Raw genomic sequence first — 26,373 nt, 5'->3', positions numbered from 1 at the left:
CGCTCATAGCTCGAAAACAAAAGAGTTACGACCCTATGTTTATACAGTGCGTCCCAAAAGTAACGGATAAATTCGTTAATTAAATTCGTTCTAAGGTTTTAAATTTTTTATCGCTATTTTATTTAATGGCAATCCCCAATTTTGATTACGAAATATGAAAGAGGATTTTTTTCTGAATTTGGTACAACTAAAATTAATATTAGCTATATAACCAAATTTTAGAGAAAAATTGCCTTAAGCTTTCATGATTTTCCATTCATTTGAAGTAGACAAATAGCAGTAGCCATGCGTAACCATGGCAACCAGTTGTTTCAGATATTTTATTAAAACAATGCTAAATTTTTGATATTTGAAGCAGTTTGTTGCCATGGTTACGCATGGCTACTATTTTTCTATCTCAATTGAATGGAACATAATGAAACTTGACTGACTATACTAAATTCAGAAAAAAGTCTTCTGTCATATTCCGTTATACAAATGGACCACTGCTATTCTATACCAAACAATTCCAAAAAATCTAAATCTTTAGACCAGTCTTGGCGATTTTTCCATAAATTGTTTTTAATTGTTTTAACGAATTTATCCGTTACTTTTGGGAAACCCTGTATAAAAAACTTGTGTTATTTTTACAACTGCTACGCCCTTGTAAAGTTTCCCAATTAAAATCTGACCTACGCTGTATATAACATTTTTGGAATTCGGAGAAGATCAATCTTAGTTAATAGATTGAAAATTATAGATAAGTTAGTGGCGATAAAACATGATAGAAACTGGATACTGGGATAATAACTGTAGTAAAGACAAAAACTTTAGAGGAGACAATTGCAACCAAAGAGATAGCCCTATGTGCTTTCATGGACATAGAGGATGCTTTTGATAACACCTCCTATGAATCCATAGAGAATACTCTAAATGTTAAAGATATACATCCGTCGAAAATCAAATCAAGTATAGCCATGTTGAAAAATTGGCAGATCGCAGCCAGTCTGGGAGGCGAGTCATTGACTATTAAGGCGCAAAGAGGATGTCCTCAAGGGGGAGTGCTCTCACCTCTCATATGGTGCCTGGTAATTGATGACTTGATGAACACCTTAACAAAAAATTGATTCATGATTCAGGGGTATGCTGATGACCTGGTAATCACAATCCGAGGTAAATATGACACAATCATAACTTAACTAATGCAGAAAGCCCTAGTACTCACCAGCACTTGGTGCAGAAGCAATGGGTTCTGCATCAATCCAAACAAAATCGAAATAGTCTCTTTCACTAGAAGAAGGAAGCTACAATTGGGAGAAGCCTTCATTGAAAGCAGAACTATTAACTTCAAAACAGAAGTTAAATACCTAAGGGTAATTAGGTACTTAATAATAGGCCATTATGGCTAACCAGATCTGCCGCAGGCTTCTCGGAAGGAACTGGGATCTCAAACCACGAATGACAGACCCATGCTCGTCTATGCCTCGCTGGTTTGGTGACCAAAAACAAATTATAAGACAGCACAACAACAGCTGGCACAAATTCAGCGGTTAGCATGTCTTAATATAATGGGTGCAATGAGATCTTGTCCGACGGCTGCTCTTGAAGTCCTACTCGGTCTCACACCATTTCATTTTTACAGGGTGTTTCAGGTTTTTGTAACAGGACTTTAACAATCGGTAGATCTTTTAAAATTAATAAAAAACCTTCATATAAACATAGGTCGACAAACGCTTTGTTTTGGAGATACAGAGTGTTCAAATAAAATTATTAATTTATTTTTTTATTTCAACCGGTTCTATTCAAATTTCGTATATGGAGGCTTTTTGGCATAAGAAAGACGATTATGGAGTCCGTTTTACTATAGCCGGTAGAGGATAGCTGCTCTGAAACGTATTCTTTACAGATACTTAAGAAAAAAATTTAAAAAAAAAATTCTTATTCTCTGTACTTGTTTAAACAAAATGGGTACTCTTATATCATTTTGCTGGTTACATAATTCTGATCGACGAATGACTGATCGAGTAATGGTATTTAAGAACGACCTTATGTCATTACAAGCATTCCTAATCCTATAATAATACTTTTCCTTTCAAATATCCCCATACAAAAAAGACTAAAGAATTAAGATCTGCAGATCGTGGGAGCCATACAACTGGTCCACCACGACCAATCCATCTTGCAGGAAAATGGTTGTCTATTCTATTTGTTACCCTACCATGATGAGCTAGACAACCATGAAGTTGCAACCAGGCTTCTTCTTAAATCTAAATCAATATTATCCCACATATTGGCATGTTCGGCTTCCAAAAATTGCAAGAACGCCGCAGCATTTAGTCGTGATGGCAAAAAGTAAGGCCCGAAAATATGATTATTATAAATACCTACCCAGACGTTGACTCTAAATTCATGTTGAAAGTTTCGTGGCCGAATTGCGTGGGAATTTTCATGCGCCCAAACATGTATGTTATGAAAGTTAACAATCCCGATTGTTATTAGCAGTCCTGATCTCGATTGTTGGCTGTTGCATTAGCAATCCACCGACAAAACGTAACACGCCATTTTTCATAGCCTGGTAGTGGGTCTCTGTAGAACTCACGGAAAATTTTTCTTCTAAAATTTCTTTGCAGTCTAACATCATTATTTAGCCCTTGTTCAACTACAGGTAAACGTCGTTTTACGCCGGGGTTCCGTTCCGAGTGACACCGGCGTAAACAAAATCGGCGTAAAATGAACACAATTATAATGGACGATAGGTTAGGTTCCATGTCAAAATTCTAAGAACAATCTAACATGTTTATTTAATACATATCCTATATATACAGGGTGAGTCAATAGTGCGGGGACGGAAGATAGTGGCTATACTATTGAAAATAAAAGAAATGTTTTTATGCCATCATATATTACCATCAAAGCTGTATCGATTAAAATTATTTTCAGCTATACAGGGTGTTTCACTATTCCAGGACCATACTCAACTTCATTTTTTTAAATGGAACGCTATGTATTTTTTTACATATTCTGATTTGCTGTCTTAAATGCTACGACTGCATATCTTGTTTTTAAATTTTGAATGCAAGGTTGCCAAGTTATTATTTTTTTTGTGAAAAAGTTTGAAAATTCAGGTGGTCACTTAAAATTCGTTATCTGCATTAATATTGAATATTGAAGATTGCAATTTGGGGTGTCGATAAACAAAGCTTGGGTCTTTCGAACACTGTTCATACTATTGGATATCATTGTACAGGGTGTTTAGCAAAAGCGATTAATTTATGCAATGTTTGGAGAACCATAACTTTGTTATTTTAAATAGAACACCCCGTATTTTTCTAAGGTTTCGGATAGCCTTATTAATTCTCTTTTATTTTTGTTAAGCATATGATATATCTAATACGTGTACTTTTTGAGAAAATTAGACTGTTTTAAAAATGTCAGTATAAACGTGATTTATTTACAAAATGTAGGCTATGGAACAACATTTTTGAACATATAAGTAAGTTTATGTCGAAAAAGATATAGGTGCAATACACAATATTAAAAAAAATACAATGAAGAATTAAGCAACAACCATTAACAAAACAAAATTAAAGTAAATGTTCAATATAGCCTCCTTGTTGTTGAACACAAGTTTCAATTCGTCTAAGAAATGAAACATTAACGTTCTGCAACATGTTTACGTTTATTGTTTCAAACGCATCGCGAATACGATTCATCATATTTGCTTTCGTCGTTGGTGGTTCTTCATATACCAAGCTTTTTACATATCCCCACAAAAAAAAATCTAATTTTGTCAAATCCGGAGAACGTGGTGGCCATCTAACAGGACCTCCTCTGCCTACCCACCGATCAACAAAAATTCTGTCTAAATGTCTTCTAACTATCCTACTATAGTGAGGTGGCGCACCGTCGTGCTGAAACCACATTCTTTACCGAACGTTTAGTGGAACATCTCCTAAAAGTGCTGGCAGGTGATTTTCCAAAAAATTCCAATAAGATTCTCCGTTAACGTTTCCCTCGAAAAAATACGGCCCGATCAAACAAGATCCTACTATCCCTGCCCAGACATTTACAGACCATCGATGTTGGTGGTCTACTGGTCGTATAAAATGAGGATTGATAGTATCATAATAATGAAAGTTATGGCGGTTAACGTAGCCATTTTTGTGAAACGTTGCCTCATCGCTGAATAATAGATAATCAAAAAAATTATACTCTTGTTGAACTTTTTCTAATGCCCATTCCGAAAATTCTAGCCTTTTCTGGAAATCAGTTGCATCAAGTTCTTGTACTAATTGAATATGGTATGGATGAAATTTATATTTTCGTAAGATTCTTGAAACAGACGTTTGGCTGACGTTAAGCTCATTGCTTATTTTGCGTGTACTAGTGTGCGGGTTTTCAACTACCTTTAATAATACAGAAAGTTCGTTCTCTTCCCGAGTGGTTCGTTTCTCGCGATCTTTTTTTTCGTATTTGACGTGTCCTGTTCTTTCAAACCTTTCTTGAAGGTTTTCAAATGCTTCAACCCTAGGATGCCTACGCTCTGGAAATTGTTGAGCGTAAAGTCTAGAGGCAAGAAATGGATTTCGCTCTCCCGCACCCAAGAAATATACCATATCAATAAGTTCTTCTTGACTAAAATTCATTTTAATCAAACAACAGATTTTGGAAACACGTTATGAACAAACAAAGAGAAATCAAAACTTAATTGTTTGACACTTCGTATTGCTATAAAAATCTTTTCAAAGCCTACTTTTTTTTAATAAATCACGTTTATGCCGACATTTTTAAAGCAGTCTAATTTTCTCAAAAAGTACACGTATTAGAGATACCATATGCTTAACAAAAATGAAAGATAATTAATAAGGCTATCCGAAACCTTAGAAAAATACGGGGTGTTCCATTTAAAATAACAAAGTTATGGTTCTCCAAACATTGCATAAATTAATCGCTTTTGCTAAACACCCTGTACAATGATATCCAATAGTATGAACAGTGTTCGAAAGACCCAAGCTTTGTTTATCGACACCCCAAATTGCAATCTTCAATATTCAATATTAATGCAGATAACGAATTTTAAGTGACCACCTGAATTTTCAAACTTTTTCACAAAAAAAATAATAACTTGGCAACCTTGCATTCAAAATTTAAAAACAAGATATGCAGTCGTAGCATTTAAGACAGCAAATCAGAATATGTAAAAAAATACATAGCGTTCCATTTAAAAAAATGAAGTTGAGTATGGTCCTGGAATAGTGAAACACCCTGTATAGCTGAAAATAATTTTAATCGATACAGCTTTGATGGTAATATATGATGGCATAAAAACATTTCTTTTATTTTCAATAGTATAGCCACTATCTTCCGTCCCCGCACTATTGACTCACCCTGTATATTCGAAATAAATAATAATCTCTTAATATAAATAATGATTTTTTTGAAATAAATACTAAGTCACTAGTTCGTCAGTACTAAATTAAAGTCCCACACTTTTTTGAAAAAAGCATCCAATTTCATTTGCTTTGCTTGTTGCTTCCTTTCTTGCATAATCGTAGCATAAGGTCGAACGGCAGCTTTGACACTTCTTTTAACATTTGCGCTTCGATTGTAATTCCCATCTATCTCTGTGAGATAGATCACCTGTTAACCTTTCTATAGAGGAAAGGATACGAGTTAGATCGTCCGTTTTTAGGATTTTCCTATAATTTCCTTTCTCATCCTTCTCTTCTTCTTCGGGATTTTCTGATTGAGGGCGATCATATGCCTCCATCAACTCTTCTAATTCTTGATTTGAGAGTGGTTGTTAGTCATGCACGTTTAATAGTTCGGTCACATCTTCAATTGTTACGTCTTCGAATACATTCGCGTGTAAGCCTGATAATGTCTTCGTTTATGTTAATGTTATTTGCCACTTCTACACTTGCACTTTGTATAAATCCAGGCAGACGTCTACGCCAAACGCTGTTTAAACAATTGTTGGTCACTTCGCCCCAATCACACTTTAGATTTTTTATTCCTTTTAAAATATAGTATGATCGCCATTAATTTTTAACGGTCTGATTGGAATTAGTATCATTGCTTTTAATGTTATGCGCAAATAATACGCTTTAAAGGAAGAAATTACCCCCTGATCCATGGGTTGTAAAACGGAGGTTGTGTTAGGGGGCATGTAAATTACCTTGACGTCCAATCCCGTGTCTAACGTGACAAGATTTTTCGGATGTCCTGGGGCATTGTCTAATAGGAGGATTCCTTTCTTTGGAAAATAATTTCGGTCACAAAATTTAAGTACAGTAGGGCAAAAATAATTTTTATACCAGTCTGTGAAAATCTCCCGAGTAATCCACCCTTTTTATTCCACCTCCAAAAAACTGGCAGGGAGCTTTTGTCAAGACCTTTAAAAGCCCGTGGATTCTGGGAATAGTACACTACCATTTACTTAAATTTTATGGAACCAGAAATATTTGATACCAAGAAAACAGTCAGTCTATCCTTGACAGCTTTATATCCAGGAGGGCTATGTTCTTCTCGCAAAATAAACGTTTTCGATGGCAACTTGTTCCAATAGAGGGCTGTTTCATCAAAGTTGAAGATGAGATCTGCAGAGTAGTTCCCTTGTTCCACAATTTCTTGAAACTTTTGAGGGTAAGCTGCTGCTGCTGCTACATCAGCGCTCGCGCTTCGCCGCTTAGTTTAGTGCTACTGATATTGGTTCGAGATTTGAACCTCGTGAACCACGCAGTGCTTGCCAAGAAAGTTTCGTCAGTGTTTTCTTGCGCCTTCAAATCAGAAAAAATCAACAGTGCTTGTTCGCATATGTCTGCTTGTGTGCAGGCATATTTTTTTGATTGGCATCATCAACCCACAATGCTAACATTTTTTCCATTTTCTCTATATTTTTGCTCCTGTTTACCTGTATTTATCTATGCACTTTCACAAACAGAGAAGGATGCAAATGTCCTCTATTGGGATATCTTCTCCTATACTCTCGGACTACAAAATGAATACCCGCTAACTCTTGGTTAAGAAAAATAAACGACATTTTATAAAGTTTTAAGTGTTAAGGAAAAAGAGTAATAAATTTAACACATTTGTTCATTAATGTGACTGTGAAAAATTGACTTTTACACGTTAACGAATAAGAAAAATTAATTTAACACTCTGATGAACAACTACTGGTGCTTTGACACTTGACAGAATAAGATTTTTTATTCAAAAAGTCAAAAAGTATACTGTCAGAAAAGTTATGGTTATTTTAATCCGTAAATATGTAGGTACAGAGCTACCTCTACCGGCTGTATTAATATAATATATATTTTAATAGTCTCCATAACCGTCTTTCTTATGCCAAAAAACCACCGTATACTAAATTTGAATAGAATCGATTGAAATACACGTGTAATATTAAAAAAAAAATTAATTTAAAAATTTAATTTGAACACCCTGTATCTCCAAAACAAAGCGTCTGTCGACCTATGTCTATATGAAGTTTTTGTGTTAATTTTAAAAGGTTAGAAGGTTAGAGGTAGGAATGATTGGACGAAGGGTGGGCCTCAACTAAAAAGAGGAGCCCTTGCCTGGTACACCGATGCTTCAAAGACAGTTGGATCCGCTATGGGCATTAGTGGACAAAAGAGCCACATTAAATTTCCCCTCAGCTCGGACATAACCATTTTTCAAGCAGAAGTTTTTGCTATAAACGTCTGCATCGCTTGAACCTACAAAAGGGATAGAAAGGTGCATACATAAACATTTTCACAGACAGTCGGGCTGCCCTAAAGACAATTCAGGCCTACACGTGTGACTCCGCACTGATCAGAGAGTGTACCAACAACCCGAGAGAACTCGCTAGATAGGGCAATGATGTTACTCTATGGTGGTTTCCAGGTCACAGAAACATTGATGGCAAGGAGAAACCGGACAAGCTGGCCAAAAAGGCAGAGAAAACGCCCTTTATTGGACCCCAACCTGGTTGTGGACTACAAAAACGCCACCTAAAACAAGTAATCAACAGTTGGGTGGCTTGAAAGGTTGCCTTACGCTGGAAAGAACTTCGAGGTCACAGACAAGCGAAGAGTATGACAACTCTTTCACAAAACAAAACTAAAGAGGTTTTATGCCTCAGCAAACAAGATATAAGGACGCTCTCAGGTTTCCTGCCGGCCATGCGCCCCCAAAATACCACTTCTTCCACATTGGACAAGCTGAGGATCAAACTTGTCAACTTTGCAACAATGAGTCAGAAACGGTTTAACATATACTGCGTGAATGTGTCGCCAGAGGTCGTCTAAGACACAAAATTTTACCGGTGAGAAGTTAGCAATAGATTTCTCTCCTAAAAGTTATTAACAAAAAAATAATATGTAATAATATAATGTAAACAAATAGCTTTGGTACTAATAACTCCACAACAAAACTTATAACCACATTTTTTGTAATTATATCAACCTATCAATTTTATAAACGTTGAAATTTTATTTCACAGCCTCATTCCCCATGCCCTAAATGACAGGAATCCGCAAAAAACCCGAGACACTCTTTTCAGATAAGGCTTAAAAAAATCTCAAAGTTTGAATCGCATAATATAACACTCGTACCTAACATGTACTCAAAAAAAAAAAAGAAAAATCCAAAGAGGAGCATCGAAATCTTAAAATTTGTTACCTTTTTGTATTTGCTTTTATTATCCTTTCCAATTGTTTTTTTTATTTAATTCTGTTTAGAGATGCAAAGATTTTTTGTTTTTGTAGAGAATTATGTTCTTTTTTTTTACAGTGACGATTTTCACGGCGGTGCAGAGTCCTATTTTTCTTTACTTGCTCTTTCCAAAAATGGGTGTCTCTGATAAAAATTTTATTTTTTTAAATGTTCAATTTAGTTAATCTATCTTTTCTCTAATTCTGTTCTTTTCACTTTTCAATTTCATTTATTTAATTTTATTAGAATTTTTAAGTAAAATTTCATCAATTTCACATAGTAATTTTTAATAAACAAATTTTTTTGAACATATTTCCATTTTGTTGGTACCAGATGTGACGTTAAGTTCACATTTTTTTATTCAGTATTTAAAGAAATCCGGATATGAGATTCTCTCTCTTTTACCAAGTCAGTCGTTAAAGACATATCTACTTAGTGAACTTGTTGCCAAAATGTTTGATTTTTGTGATTTAATTTTTGGATTATTCTGGGCACATCCGCTGTTAGTGATAGAGTCATCACGAAGATATTCATTTTATTTATAATTCCTGAAGGAATATAAATTTACGGAGTTATTCCAGGGTTAATTATTTTAACGAAAATTTAAAACAGTTTTTTTTAACTGACTAAGGCCTCGAAGATCAAAGGTAGGTTTCATCTAGTTTTCTCAATTTTTTTTTCTCTTAAAGTCATCTAATTTACCTTTAATTCATTTACATTTGTGATAAAATTTAAATATTTTTTTTTATTGAATTTAATACATCGTTTTCAATTTTCTTTCCACTTTAGGCCTTTAATTTTGGGGTAATTCTTACCACATTTAAAAGGAGCAAAAATTAAACAGTTTGTGAAAACCTAAGACAGCCCTTGCAAAAAGGAAAAACTAAATAAATAAATAAAAGGATAATTTTTTTATATAAAACTAAAGACGCGATTAGATTTATATTTAATTGTTTTCATTTGTTAAAAGATTTAAAATTGGGACTAGTAGTAAAAATAAAATAATAATAATAGATCGATATTATTATTATTTTTTTAATTTAAATTAAACGTTTTTCCCTGACAAACTTGTAGAGGGGGGCGAATCAATAAGTTTCGCCTCGTTATTGTTATTACTTTTCTTTCCCTTTTTCAAAAAAGAGAACTTTTCATTTGTGATTTTTTTTTTAAATTTTTTTTTGTCATTGCATCTCGGATAGAATTGTTTGTATCTTTATCTTGATTTTAAATTTCCTTTTCCCTCTCTTTCCCCACCAACTCACTTCATCATTAGTGGGTCAAGGGATTTCAATAGTATGGCGTCAAATAAATGAACTACCCCCTCCATCCCTGAACTAGCTGAAGTCCCCTTGACTTTTTCATTTCTTTGCTTAATTTCTTTTTGAGGCGTAACAAATTTTATTTCACATCCTTATTCTCCATGCCCTAAAGCTCTGCAAAAACCCCGAGACACGCTTTTCAATAATTAAGGTTTAAAAAAAGTCCCAAAGTTTGAATCGTATACAGTGTCCGCCAAAAAATCAGCAACACCCTTTTTTTTTTGTTGTATTGCATCTACGTTTCTAAAATTTAGTTTATAATGGAGGTTCATACCGATCTTTCGATCTAAAATATTTTCAAGATGGTTTTCGAGTTATTTTGGTTTTAAGTTTTTTTGGTGAATTTTACCATGCTCTTTAAAATCCCATTTCTCAGCCAATATTCATTCAAGAAAGCTCTAACTTGGCAGGATTACTCTTCAGATGATATCAAATAGATGGTCATTTGATGTGTCATTTGTGTTCAATGGCAAGAAGATCGAAAATTTTAAATGGAACGCCCCATATTTTTTTAACCTACCAAAGAGATAATTTAATTCTCTACAAATCATCTATAAACATGCCGACACCTATTTATTATAGTTTACCTGATATTGGAAAATTTGTCAAAACATTTATAGAATGCCAGAAATTGTTTGGTTTTTTTATTAGAACGCCATTGAATTTGGACAGTTTTTCGTTTATGTTTGTATTATTATTGTCATTAGTTACATTTGATGATGGGTGTAAATCATTCAACATCATGGCAGATTATTCCAACACCGATATTTGAAATTTATTTTGTATTGATGGCGAATGTAATAAAATTTTGGAATACTTAATGATAAATACCTAACAAATCATAGATTTTCTTGGTTGTGGACATATCAAGATCGAGACTAAAAGAAACCGTATATTTCCCGTCACCAGTGATGAAGACAACGAAATAAATATTTTACCGTATTTTATTGCATTTCCATATTAAATTTTATAAAAAAATATTATAATAGAATAAAATTTATATTCTTTTAATGATTGTAAAAATTTAAAATACAGGAATTTCCTCTAGATTTTTTATTATGGCTATCGAACTATTTCAAATAGTTCATCAGAAACCACTCTAAAAAAGGTTAAAATTAACGTCGACAACATTATCTCCATTACGGAAAACGTTAAAACAAACCGAACGTAAACCGGATATATATTATCACAAACAAACAAAACGACTCGAAACTATCGAGTATCCTTATGAATTAATTTGTCAATTCCATCGCTTAAATGTATATTTTCCATAATTATCTTTAGTTTTTTATCAAAATGCCAAATTTATAATGCAATTCTACACGCTCATACGGAAACCAGTTTTTCTTTTACAATGTGCTATACGGAAAACAACTCAATACGATTCAATTTTCAAAATTTAAATTTATTTACATCACATTTATCAACCAAAATTAAAAAATTTTATATACAGAATGTCCCGAAACTCAACGTCAAGCGGGCACCGGGTGAGAGGCCAACCCATAGCTGTTCTGGTAAAAATAAGAAAAAAATTCTATGTCTAAGTGTAATAGTTAAGTGGTAATAGACATATTTTTGAAAATGTTAAAAATCGTTCCCGTACATCATATCTTTAGGTACTACGGTCAGAAATGTTCGCAATTTAGTAGTGATTTCTTTAATAATGTATTCCTCATGAACCATGCTACTATAGCAGTCACAAATCGAACAACAAAAGTCGTTAGTTTTGCAAGAAAAAGTATCAGTTTGATTGAGTTAAGGTTGAAAGAATTTATGTCTATTAAGTTTGATACACGATTTCTAAACAAAGGACTAGTACAACACCCTTGGCAAGTTATTTTAAAAGATGGCCTGTTTAGTCAAGATTCCAAAATGGTATAACACTTACCATTTTTCTTTTCCTAAAAAATATTATTGCCTGTTTTTCTGCCAAAAATGCGTTATTTAAAAAATTCTTACTTTCGTATGTTATTTGTATTTCCTCCAAAATGATTTAACAACTTTGTTAGAAGATGTGCCACTCAATATCTACAGAGAAATGTGGTTTCAACAAGATGGTTGCCCAGTTCATTATGCTTGTCCTGTACGGGATTGCATACAGAATACCCAGAAAGATGGATTGGGCGTCGTGGTTCAATTACGTGGCCTCCTCATTCTCTAGGTCTAAATCCCCTTGATTTTCTTATTAGAATTGCATAAAAGAAACAGTGTATTAAAAACCGATTGAAAATCTTGGCCGAACTGTGCCACAATATTTATACAGCAGCAGAAGAAATAAAAAATAAATGCAAAGAGATTTGCACAACCAGTAAAAAGATCTTTTCTGTGACGATGCAGAGCTTGTATTAGAGCCTACGGCAAATAATTTGAGCATTTGCCTTAGTTTTAAGAAAATAATACTTGTTTGTTTAATTTTGTCTTTAAGTTAACCTTATTAGAAAGAGTCTTTTTACAAGACATACCATCTTGTTGAAACCACATTTTGTAGTTCACTACTAAACAGGGCATCTTTTAAAATTACTTGCTAAGGGTGTTGCACTATTAAGTGTCAGTTTTATAAAACGTCGTTTTCTTTACGAAAAAAAAAATTAATTAATTTATGCTTAAATCATACAAAAAAAGGAATTTGTTTAGGTTTTTTTAATGTCAAACATTTAGAAACTCCTAAAAAATTGAATTAAATTGACGTTTTTTGAAGTTTTAACGTTTCAAATAATTATTATTAGTCTGGTCAAGATGGCTACCCGTGAATAATGATTATTATTCACCGCTATTATTCACTCCGTGAAAAATGACTACCATTTTGTTTTAGAAAACTCATTCATAAGGTATATATTATAAGGTAGTCGTGGACAAATAGTATAATTAATTCTGATTTCAATGATATGTCACACAATGTATTTCGTTAAAAAAAAGCATTGAATTATTAAAACAAAAGAATAAACCTTATGATAGTTTCACGAAAACGAAACGTCGGAGAAAATTTTTAGTTGTGTCATAACATTTTTCATAAAAAGTTACCTTAAGAACGTTTTTTCAGATTCATGAGAAAACGAAAAGTAAAGGAGTTATAGGCAAAAAACGAAAAAGTCATTTTTTTGTTGTTCGGTCATATTTTAAAAACTAAAACGGCTAGACCCAAAACTTAGTTGAAAAACGATGAAATCTAAGATACGCAACTTTGCCCCCATTTAACCATTTCTGTATCTCTTATGGTTTCTGAGATCCCAATGGTGGGGATTGAATTTGAATTACCCTGTATAGGTGAAAGCAAACAACATTTACATAAACATATAAAACAACATAAATACGATGTTAATCAACATAAAACTACCAATAAGACAGCTCTCTACCAACATGCAATCAAGAATCGCCATAATTTTAATTTTGACAAGCCTAAACTGTTGACCACTGAAAGTGATACGTTCAATAGAAAGAACACTGAAGCTATCTACATACCCAAGAACATTAATAAGTCAGTTAATTTTAAATCAGATTCAGGATGTATAGGCAGTTATTATACAGGCATAATAAATAAACTAGATATATGATTATTTTGGTTCGTTCGAGTTTTAGTTAATTGATAGTTCAATAATCTCTATAAAAAATATATACATATAAATTTTTAACTTTGGATGATAAATGTTGATGTAAATAAATTTAAATTTTGAAAATTGAATCGTATTGAGTTGTTTTCCGTATAGCACATTGTAAAAGAAAAACTGGTTTCAGTAACGTTATCTCTTTCTTAAAGTCGCTAGATCCGTATGAGCGTGTAGAATTGCATTATAAATTTGGCATTTTGATAAAAAACTAAAGATGATTATGGAAAATATACATTTAAGCAATGGAATTGACAAATTAATTAATAAGGATACTCGATAAAGGTACGTTTTGTTTGTTTGTGATAATAATGTATATCCGGTTTACGTTCGGTTTGTTTTAACGTTTTCCGTAATGGAAATAATGTTGTTGACGTTGATTTTAACCTTTCTTAGAGTGGTTTCTAATGATGAACTATTTAAAATAGTTCGAAACGTCAAATGTATTGATAATCATAATAAAAAATCAAGAGGAAATTGCTGTATTTTAAATTTTTATAATCATTAAAAGTTATATTTTTTATCCAAATCTAATTTTTGTCATTAAATTCTTGTTTTCATTGTTTCATTTATTTGTTCTTGTGTTTGTTGTTTTTGGTAAATAAAAGATTATCAATCGTTGTTAATTGTAAAAGTAAATTAAACGAAAAATTGTCAAAATATCATGGCCTTCTAATAAAAATATAACTGGTTTCCGCCATTTTCTCCATGTTTTGATAAAATTTCCACTATGAGAAAAACTACAACAAATAGGTATGTTTTTATATTATTTGTAGAGAATTAAATTCCCTTTCTGGTAGGCTAATAAAATATAGGGCATACCATTTAAAATTTTCGACTTTTTTGCCATTGAATGAGGAAAAACGGTAATTCAATTTTTGCCCAATCTGTATAAAATACTGTGATACAGCAAATGACAATCTATTTGACAGCATTTGAAGAGTAATCGTGCCAATTTAGAACTTTGTTGAATGAACGTTTGCTGATATTTCGATGTTCCTCTTTGGACTTTGCAATTTTTTTTGAGTACATGTTAGGTACAGGTGTTATATGCGATTCAAACTTTGGGATTTTTTTTTAAACCTTAACTGAAAAGAGTGTTTCGGGGTGTTTCCGGATTCCTGTCTTTCAGGGGATGGGGAATAAGGCTGTGAAATAAAATTTTAAGATTCCATGTTCCTCTTTGGAATTTATAATTTTTTCTGAGTACGTGTTACGTACGGTTGAGTGGTGTGTACGAGAGTCTCGTTTACGACATCCGATACTCGGACAAGACAAGACGAGACTTTCATTGGTTTCATCTCGAGTCTCGTGCATGAGGTCTTGCGTCTCGTACGAGAGTCAGTTTTCACAGGTAAGTATTCTGCAAATATCTGCAATATTTCTGTAAATATTTTCGTATCTACATGCTGGAATTTCAGTAATGATATGTTGAAAGTACTTGAAGGTAGACATGGACTTGGTGCATTGTGTCAAAATGTTGTTGATTTAAAATCATATGCTCTTGAGGACAAAGAATGGATACTGCTAGAAGAAGTGCATAAACTACTAGTCCACTTTCAAATACTTCCCAAGAAACTTGGAGGAGAGAAGTACGTCAAATTACCTATGGTGGTTGTATGTAGCAATATACTACTAAATATTTTCATGATCGAAACGCTGTCGAAGAGCAGCTTATAGTTAGTTTTCAGGCTGCCACAGACAAAATATTAAAGCATTATCATAAAACTAACTAGATTTATGCTGCAATTTTAATTCTCAATTCGCGGCATAAGATAGAAATTTTTGATATGACAAGATGGAGCCAAGAATTAAAAGAGACTTCGATTCAGAAATTTGAAGATGTATACAAAGCCTATTTCCATCAATCAGAAGGCCAACGTTCGAAAGTAACGCCATTGGAGGAACGAGAAGATTCTAGAGCGGAAAAGTCGGATGTTGTCATTGATTTTGATGTTTTGTATGCAGTAAATCCTACGCCTTCCGAAGGAGAATGGATGCAGGAGCTTCAAAAATATTATTCTATGCGTCGGTGTAATAAAGACACAGATATATTACAATGGTGTAAAATTCATGCTTCTGAATTTTCTATTTTAAGTGTAATGGCTTTCTTGACTTCAGTCCCGGCGTAAAGATTATTCTCACGTGCTGCATTAACTATAAGAAAACATCAAAATCGCCTTAATAATAAATCTGCACGATGTTTGTTATGCCTAAACGATTGGGTGAAAAACAAAATCATTTGCGACCGATAGGGCTGAGGGCTGTAATTCTCTCTTCCGACTCTTACATTATAGCAAGTATTTAAGTATTCCTTATTGCACTGAAACAATAAGATTATGCATGACGAGATTTCGACACTTTTATGAAACTTTTGTACGAAAAACGAGACGAGACTTGATACAAAACTTATTAGTTCATCGGCGCACATAAGGACAAATAACTAAATTACGACGACAAAAATAGATATAAGTTTTATCTTTAAACTAATCACAAATACCTTCAAAATGTTCATTATAATCCAGTCAGACATGAACCGTAAAATTTTTTTTTGTTAACGTAACGGAATAGCCTACCAGTCTGCTCAAAGTTGGCTTATCTTTTGCACGGGGAATACACTTAGTTACGCGTGAATTGTTGACAGAGTAATTACGTTCGTAATATTTTCCTAAATTTAAAATCGTTAGTTTTTCAATATGGATATTGAAGCGTCAGGTATGTACTTTAATCTGCCACTACTGTCAACTTAACAGTTGTTCGTAGTTTAGATATGATGCACATTATATAACATTTATTATTTGCTTAAAAAAATTTTGAAATGTCAACTTTAGCTAGAGTTATATAAAAACTTCCAAAAAGTACACAAACTTTTTATACTAGTTCCAAAAAATATATTATAAATAACATCAAAAAATAAAATAGAAGTCCCCTTGTTTCCCCCTTCGTTAAATAGAGGGTATTTTTCAGGTTGTGGCGACCCCGCTTTAATGAAAATAAAGATTAAGAGAAAAGAACTGTTTATAGTGTTAAAAAATAAACAGTTTTATAGGTTATCGTCATTAAAGTGTAATGAACAATTATTACAGTATATATTGGACAAGTTTAGCATTAGTGAACTTTCTGAAAATTGTACAAAACAAATAAAACTTGTGGTCAAAGTGTTTGTTACGAAGGTTTTGACGAAATGGCGAGGTTGTAATTATATGTACGAGCGTTTTAACAACAAGCATATGAATTGGATTAATGAAGACTTGAAACTCCCGGACATACAGCCACCACAGCTTGTAGCAACAGCACCAAAGAGTCGAGGCAGGCCAATAAAATTATTCGAAGAGAGCTCTCAACGCAGTAAGCAACGACATGTTGAACCAATTGTATCAAATCTCTGCTCAGAAACACTCTGCTTGGCTGCAGAATCAAGCTTCGTGAAATCAGGCAAAAGAACTGCAGCTCAGGTTATGAAATTAGCAATACAATCTTCGCCCAACACATAAAAAAAAATGAAAAAGGTACAAGATACGTCATCCTTCGTACAGCCCAAAAATAATATAAGACCGTACAGCCCTGAAGAAGCTTTAGCTCTTATAGTGGATCTTGAGTTGATAAAAGAGGATTACATAACGATGCGACTTGGAGCAAAAGAAAGAGGGGCTGATATTTATCCCTCATATCATGTGATAGCAGAAACAAAGAGGAAGTGTTATCCAACAAATATTAATTTCAAAACATTTCGGAGGACTGTGATACTATCGAAGTTTATTATAAATGGGGCTTAGATGCCAGCGGTGGACACAGTATTTACAAACAAAATTTTGCCAATAATTCGGAATATGCGGATTCCAACATCATTTTGTGTACGATCGTGCCACTACAAATGTGTGAATCTAATGGCAGTAACAAAAAAATATATTGGAAGAATACGACACCATCATCGACAAGGTATTGCCGTCCAATTGTATTTAAAATAAAGAAAGAAAATGTCCAAAATGTAAAAGAAGAATATAACGAAGTACAAACACAAATATTGAAATTGGAGCCCACGATAATCGTTCTAGGAACTAAGCAAATAAAATTTATACATATTCCCATATGTACGATGCTGGATGGAAAGACAGTCAACATTTTGACTGATACTTCAAGTTCAGAAGCGTGCAATGTGTGTAAGGCTACTCCTAAAGATTTAAATGATCTAGAGAAACTAAAGAACAGAGTCTATTATAAAGACACATTTAAATATGGTATTTCTATACTTCATGCACATCTTAGATGCTATGAATATTTACTGCATATAGCATATAAATTGGAGTTACAAAAGTGGCAAGCAAGGGATGAAAATGACAAAGAAAAAGTAAAGGAAAGAAAAAATCGAATAGTGGCCGAATTTTATAAGAAATTGGGCCTCGTAGTTGATCAGCCAAAATAAGGTGGAGGTAATAGTAACGACGGAAACACAGCGCGGAAATTTTTGAAGAATCCTAGCTTGTTTTCCAAATAACAGGAATCGATAAAGAATTAGCAAATATACTGTCCATCATTTCTTGTGGGCACTACGTTAAAGAAGATATATTTAAAAACTATTGTTTTGAAACAGCACAAATCGTTGTTTCGCTTTATAGTTGGTACAAAATGAGTGCCAGTGTTCACAAACTATTAATACATGGAGCTGATATCATAAAATCTTTACCTTTGTCAGTGGGTCAACTATCAGAAGACGTAATTGAGACAGGTCATAAAGAGTTTAAAAAATTAAGACAATATCACTCCCGAAAAACTTCAATACTGACAAGGATCAACCCCAATACTGACATATTTAACTGGATGCTTGTATCTTCGGACCCTATTGTGACAAATAATCGAAAAAAAAGTAAAAGCCAATTCAATGAAGTTGTATTAAGCATGCTAAGGCAACATACTTACTTTAGTGATGATGAGGATGTGCATATAAAATAATAGTAAATTGAAAAATCTGTTTTCGTATACTCCAGTGATTTTTACTTATTTGCTCTTACTAGTTTCGGCTACCTAGCCGTCTTCGGAGAGCTTGTCAAAATTTTCAATTAAACAAGATTACATCAGACATTAGAAGTAAAATTAACATTAAATATTAAAATCGTAACACGTTAAAGAACACAGTAAACACGTTAAAAAAACTTTTTTTAACGCATTATGATGGACTTAACCAACAATAATATTATATAAAATAATGTTTTAATCAAAATTGTACATTATGTCATGTACTTATGTTACTAATTTAAACTATACAGGGTGTTAATGAATGATGTGCAAATACTTCAGGGGGTACGGATGGTAGTAATCAACAAAATAAGAAAAAAATGCCAGTATACATGTGGTCAAAAACACGCCATTTTCGATATACAGTTGACCATTGAGGGTAACTATAGTTCATTTTTTTTCTATAATACCTGTGAAATTGTTGTAAAGTTGGCAAAATTAACAGGGAGTTTTGTTTTATCATGTTTTGAAATAAATATATCACACTGACGTTTGAGCTTTCGTTATTCAAAAAGGTGCATAAAAAATGTTGTGACTTGCCATTTATTTACCTAGAAAAGGTGTTTTGTTCTATTTAATTACTTTGTAGCACGTTTTTACAATAAATATGTACTTCGTTAAAATCGTATTTATCTAAAAATTTATTAGTGTTTTAACCTCAACTATTTAGTTACTGAAAATGTTACTAAAAATCAGGAAAACAACATAAACTTTATAAGGGTCCTAGATAATACCAACAGAAACCCTAAAAAATTTACATTGACAAGTATTATAGAAAAAAAACGAACTATATGTATTTATTTTTTTAGCTGCATACATTCTGATAACCTTCAAAATCTCTGTCATTTTCTACAACTGTTTGGTGTTTTGCATTATTCTCGAATTTGTCATTGTTTTCGAGTTATTTACAAAAATAGCCATTAATGCGAACCAAGGATAGATGAAGATTTTTATCTATTTTCAACAACAAATGCGATAATAATCTAAAATACCAAATAGGCGAATAAAAGGACAGGTAGTTGGAATATGATATCAGAATCTGTACAGGGCACTCAAAAAGAAAAGGTTCCGGAACGTATATGGATCGGGCACTAAAAAAATGAACACCTGTGTACTGCCTATCTGATTCTAAAAGACAATAAATGTATCAAATTTGAAACAATTATTTCAGAAGATACTGGAGAGAAACTAAATTCGAAAATATAATTTAAACTTTTCCATCCTGTATATCGAAAATAACGCCGTTGAGGCCACATGTATATTGGCATTTTTTTCTTATTTTGTCCAGTACTACCACCTCCTGAAATATTTGCATATCAATCATGAATACCCTAATAAACAATTTGTCTTTGAATTGCGTTTTTTTAAATTAGAACATACTATAAGCACTTGATACCAACTAACTCTAATTAGGTATTTTTCTGAAAGATAATTATGAAATAGGCTCCACATAAGTATTTTTGATCAGAATATCAAATAAAATCATAATTTACATTTTTGTCGTCGTAAATTGATAATATGGCCTTATGTGCGGCGAGACGAGACAAGACTTTATGAAAATCTCGTCTCATTGGAACCACTAGTATCTACGATTTTTTTAAGCCTTAACTGATAAGTGTCTCGGATTTTTTGCAGATTCCTGTCTTTTAGGGCATGGGAAAAAAGGCTGTGAAATAAAATTTCAACCTTTCGATGTTTCATTTTGAAAATTTTGAAAATGTATTATACACGCCTTTATAAAATTGGTAGGTTGATATAATTACAAAAAATGTGATTATAAGTTTTGTTATGGAGTTATTAGTACCAAAGCTATTTGTTTACAGTATATTTTTACATATTATAATTTTTTTGTTAAGGAGGCAAATCTATTGCTAACTTCTCACCGGTAAAATTTTCGGTAAAGCTTAAAGAAACAAGACCTTAGAGCAATACTAAGGTTGATTATAGACCTACATTTGCCCTAAACTTTTGAAGTGCTAAAGTTGCAATAGATCTTATAGGTCGCAGTGGCGAAAGGGACCGCACCCCCCCAGCCTGGCAGCAATAATAATAATAATAAGATAAAAACTTTGTAAGAAATTTGTGAAAAATTTCGGATTACAATTTTGGAATATGCTTATATTTAATACATACCACTTGATAATTAAGATAATAAACAAGACTGGATACATATCCGTTCTTCACTACATCATCTCCAGAAATATATAAAAGGGGCAAACTTGTTACATATAACTTATAGTACAGTTTCATCCCGTGATAATATACTTTACTAAAACAACAAAAACATTCATAAAATGTATTTATAATGAAACCACTTACTTTTCCCACAATATGATGGTTGCTAAAAACCTGGAATATTGCAGACATAAATTTAATTCAGTTTCGCAACACTTAATTTTACTCTCAAGTTGAGTTCGATAATAATCGCTATAATCAGCAATATCTCTAAATTTTGAGAGCACAAATGCGTGACCTCTTGCAATTTTCCCTATTGCGATGGAAAAATTAATAGCTGCAACAAATACGACACTTTTAATACGATTTTTAATAACTCTCAGATAATCTTACCGAAAAAGAGTCCTGTGTGCTTAAACACTTGCACTTTTGATTTACAAAAAACTTTTAAAAACTCAAATAACTCGGAGAAGATATTTTTAAATAAACTTCCTTTTTGTTCGGATTTATGTACGCATATTTTCACGAATTTCGTAAAGATTGAGGTCACTTTCTTTATCCAAGCATCCTCCTTAATCAATAAATAACCAGAATCCTTGTAATAATAAATAGTTAGATCGAGTTATAATTTAAAAGGAAAACATTATTACCTGATAATTTGTTGGAATTTTATCTATCATTCTTTTCAGTATCTGGTTATAATCACAAATCCCAAAATATTCGTTTATCTTTATACTTTGTATTCCAGCAACATCAGCAAAGAACTGTATCATTTCAGCAGTAGCCGCTTTGTCATCCAATTCATATTTCTCAATTAAAGAAGTGGCCAATTCCTTTTAAATAAACGTAATAAAAACTAATAATTACGTAGTAAGAAGCCTACTCACCTCAGCACAATTTGGATCCATTATTAGACAATAATAAATGGTGTCAGCATTACGCGGTTTAAAGAAATTGAATTCTTCTCCGGCGTTTGCAGTTCTAAATACTCTTGGATGTTCTAAATGACGAAATAAAGGATTAAAAAAAATTGTTTCAAAAATTGAAGGGTGATTCTTTAGTGAATTTTAAGGAGTCGGAAAATTTTGGTTTATTTATTTTTCTCGAAAACTAAAAACGCCAGGTAAATGAAATTTGGAGAATAACTTTAGCTCATAATAGGCTCGTTTCTAGCTTATTTGTACTTTCAATATTCCCTTCTAAGTTACTCAAATTCTTTTATGGAGGTATTTAATAATATCTGAGATAAAAATTAATTAAGCAAATACTAACTGTCAAGCTAGGGTTGTTAATCGAAAGTTGGAATGAATTTATAATGAAAAAATCTTAGTAAGCTTTGCATCAGAAATATTTTTGACGTATAAATGCCAGTGTTTTTTTACTACATTAAAGTACCCTTAAAATTCACTAAAGAATCACCCCTTGAAGTTTGTTGTAGTCATTCAGATACACCTGTATAATACTTGTCAACGTACATTTTTTAAGGTTTCTGTTGGTATTACCTAGGTACTACCCTTATAAAATTTACGTTATTTTCCTAATTTTTATGTTATATTGCAATAACTAAATAGTCGAGGTTAAAATACTAATACATTTTTAGATAAATACGATTTTATCGAAGTACAGGGTGGGCTAAATTTGGCACATTTAAAGGGTAACTCCTATTTCTATAAGAGATACAGGAAAAATGATATCAGTGTCTGAGACTCGATTGCTATAAGAAATTTAATGGCGAAAACCGCATATCGATATCTCTTACGGTTTCAGAGATACAGGTATCACCCCCGGCCGCGGCCGGCCCACCGCGCCGTTCTAAACTAGTTTCGCACCAATAGATTCGACACGGAAAGAGAAATAAACTTTTTGCGATATTGAAGTGAATAGGTATTGGAGAGACTTTAAACAGGAGAGATATTTTGGAAAAATTTTATTAGAAAGATCGCTTCAGAATCGAGCGGATGCGGAAGATACGGGACACGCTGTATACAACTTTAAAACTTATATGTACAGACTTTGAAAAAGTAGGCTTTGGAAATAAAAGAAAAACGAGATTACATTTATAAGTAGTATCATCAAGATAGTTGGTTACAATGAATAAGAACATAAACTTATAAACAAAAAGCAGATTAAATTAATAAAACTTATTATAAATCAAGAATAAACATACGGCAACAAATAACAACAAAAGTAAACCCCTGTTCCATAGAAAATGTTCAAAATATCCCCAAAATGGTTTGTGTTATACACAATCGACATCATTTTTTAGCCCTTTTTGCCGAGTTGATAAGTTCAATGGGCCTAAGTGTTGCAAAAGGGTTCACAACTGCGGCTTCTAACTGCTGTCGGGATTTTATTGGCTGCTTATAGATAACATCTTTCAATCTTCCCCAAAGGAAAAAATCCATAGGTGTTAGTTCCGGTGACCAAGCCGCCCAGCGAATAGAACCTTGATTACCTAACTAACAATCACCAAAAGCTGCGGTCAAAAAATTCATGACAATAGCAGCATTGTGAGGCGGTGCAACATCATGTTGAAAAAATACATTTCGCAGGTGCGCTAGAGGTAAATCGTCAACAATACACAGATACGCTTCATCTGTCCAAATACAATTTAAAGAAAAATTGCGTGCTTCGTCACATTTTCCCAAGAGCCATTGGCAAAAATTCATGCGCCGTTCAAGATCTCCTGGTCTGAGGTCTCCTGAGGACTTTACTAGTTCTGTATGGCTTAAATCTGAATTTTTCAAAATCCGTCTAGGTTTGGTTCTTGGAATTCCCGTGGTTATACTCAATTGCTGTGTTGATATCTGTGGATGGAAAACAATTCAGATTTAAGCCATACAGAACTAGTAAAGTCCAGGAGACCTCAGACCAGGAGATCTTGAACGGCGCATGAATTTATATCGTTCATGATATAAATTTCCTGCAGTCTCTGCATTCTCCCCAGATTGTATAAAACATACTATTATGTTCCATTTTTCATAATTTTTATATGACATTATTTTGAAAGTTGATGACAACTAAGTAATACTCTAACGATAAGCACTAACACTTTCATCTTGAATCAAAATTTGACAGATAGATACTCATAAACAATGCATTTGTTTTATCAAAACCCCGATAAAGCCCACTAGCCTACTAATACGCAATTGAAAATATTAAAAGTTTCCAAGTTGTATATTTCAATGAAGACTTGAACGAGATATCAAGTGTGCTATATTTTTGGAAAGGAAATTTTATGCTCTCGTCGAATTAGCAAAAATATATAGGGTGTTCCATTTAAAAAAATTGTTTTTATGTCCATAACTACTAAAATATTGATTTGAGGGAAAGCGAATTCTACATGAAAAGTTGCTGTAGAAATGTTTTCACAGAAAGGAAGATTTATCAATAAGAAAAAAGTTATGACTTTTCGAAAATGCACTTTTTTGAAAAACATCCTGTATCTCTGAAACCGTAAGAGATATCAATATGCGGTTTTCGCCATTAAGTTTCTTATAAAAATCGAGCCTTAGACACTGATATCATTTTTCCTCGATCTCTTATAAAAAGAGGAGTTTCCCTTTAAAAGTGTCCAATTTGGCCCATATATATATATATATTTATTGTACCAGCCTTTTTCAATTAAGTTTTCAACGTGATTTATACAATAAATTGTTAAATAATTCTGCTGTATAATTTAACAAAGCAGTACGCCACATGTTACTGACACGATTTTTTTCTTTAAAGTACATCGTTGAACCGTTGATATGTTTATTATAATAGGTCTTGCAATAAGCCCAAACTAGTACAATTGTATTATGCTGATAATGATAAAATAAACATTTATTTATTTCAAAACATGATAAAACAAAACTTCCTGTTAATTTTGCCAACTTTACAATAATTTGACAGGTATTATAGAAAGAAAAACGAACTGTAGAAAGAAAACTGTCATCTATTTGCAACAACACAAATGAAAGCAATGATACCAACCGTAAACAAATAAAAATACCAATCTCAACAGAATTTATAAATAATTAAGCAGGAAAACAACACTATTTACATGTTTTAACGTAATTAACACTTACACGTTCGAAACGGTTATAGAATTCATTAACGGTTTACCTTTTATTAAAAAATTCTAACCTCACATTTGTTATTTGAAAGTTCGGTTTGATTAAATTTATTTATTTATATGTAGATATATTGTAATAAATTTGCTTACCTTCCTCCTCATACTTGCTCTCATACTCGCTTAATTGATGGGCAATTCTAGTAAAAATCAAATCTAACGAAACTTGTTCCATTGGTGAAGATGACTCGTCCAAGCTTCCCATTTTCATTTACACTTAAAATACACGAAATTTCCGAAGGATTTAACGCGTTATATTAAAAAGAAACGGCTAAAGAAAACGTCCACGTTGTAAACGTGTTCGAACGTGCTGTGCTGTTGTATGAGTCACTTGATCGTGTTGTAACGAACTTTATATTTGAACGCAGTTTTAGCTAGATGTCGCTATGATTGGAACGCTTTCCAAGGTCAAAACATAAAACTAGTTTTTAGGTTATAAAATTAATTAAAGAGGTTAATAAATTTGTTTATTAATAATAAATAAGTGCCAAAGCTCAAATTTACTTTGAAATTATACAGAGTGATTTACATTTTTGCCATCATACATAGACTTACTCCTCTAGACTACGCGTGGCGAGTGCAAGCTGTTGTCAAGATGATATGCAACCCAAACAGCATGGAGGGGCAGAAAACTGTATGACATTTGACGGAATTGCAACAAATTTTGCTGTTGCATCAAAATTGGAAGCAAATTTAAGATATCCTGATGCACAACCCTGGTTTCGACATCCTGTGAACAATGAACGTATCCATATAATACTAGACCCTTGTCACATGGTGAAACTTGTCAGAAATACTCTTGCCGATTGGTTAAAATTAAATGATATTTCTTTAATAAACTTGCAACAGACTAAAGGCCTACATGCTGCTAATAAATTGATAAAAAGGCACATACATTTCCGACGGGAAATTATGAAAGTCAGATTGGCTGTACAAGTTTTGAGCACAAGTGTTGCAGATGCTGATTTCTCTGGATTCTCTGGATTTTGGTAGAAAAACTGGATTCCTAGGCTTGATCATATCTATCCTAAGCGTACAAAACTTATTCGAAGATTTGGTCAAACAAAACCTGATGGACTCCTTATGGAGCCAGAATCACATCGAGATGTTTTTTTCGGTTATCAGATCAAGAGGTGGATTCAATAACAATCAAACAGCGAAACAATTTGAAGGTGCCTAGAAGAGGCTTTTATTGAAAACTGAAATTGAAGCATCCACTTCTGCAAATTGCGTGCGCGTGGACAATACTTCTATTTTGACAGTAATAATAATAATAATACTTTATTCCCCCCATTTTACCAAAAAAGCGTAGAGTACGTCAATTTAACAATAATTGCATTGTAATATAATACACATTGAGTTCAAACATTAAATTGGAAAAACATGTCAATGGTATACATCGGATCCTAGAACTGGCAGGATCTTTGTGCCTTCCGAAATGACTGTACGACTCTGGTACAGAGCCGTCTGCTGA

General features: G+C 32.8%; 1 protein-coding gene across 1 annotated transcript in view; it reads right to left on the bottom strand.

The window, feature by feature from the left end:
• The window catches only part of LOC111429352 (uncharacterized), a 45,724-nt gene extending 20,420 nt beyond the window's left edge, over positions 1-25,304 (bottom strand). Inside the window, exons 1-6 of the mRNA XM_071196878.1 lie at positions 24,993-25,304; positions 21,673-21,785; positions 21,436-21,618; positions 21,179-21,380; positions 20,930-21,122; positions 20,744-20,879 (exon numbers count right to left, since the gene is read on the bottom strand). Of these exons, the coding sequence (XP_071052979.1) occupies positions 20,744-20,879; positions 20,930-21,122; positions 21,179-21,380; positions 21,436-21,618; positions 21,673-21,785; positions 24,993-25,110 (945 nt within the window). The 5' untranslated portion in view covers positions 25,111-25,304. The remainder of the gene's footprint in view (positions 1-20,743; positions 20,880-20,929; positions 21,123-21,178; positions 21,381-21,435; positions 21,619-21,672; positions 21,786-24,992) is intronic.
• Positions 25,305-26,373: the final 1,069 nt, after the last annotated feature.

The sequence above is a fragment of the Onthophagus taurus genome, chromosome 6 (assembly GCF_036711975.1).
Source record: "Onthophagus taurus isolate NC chromosome 6, IU_Otau_3.0, whole genome shotgun sequence".
Classification (NCBI taxonomy): Eukaryota; Metazoa; Arthropoda; class Insecta; order Coleoptera; family Scarabaeidae; genus Onthophagus; species Onthophagus taurus.
This window is presented reverse-complemented; position numbering and strand designations above follow the sequence as displayed.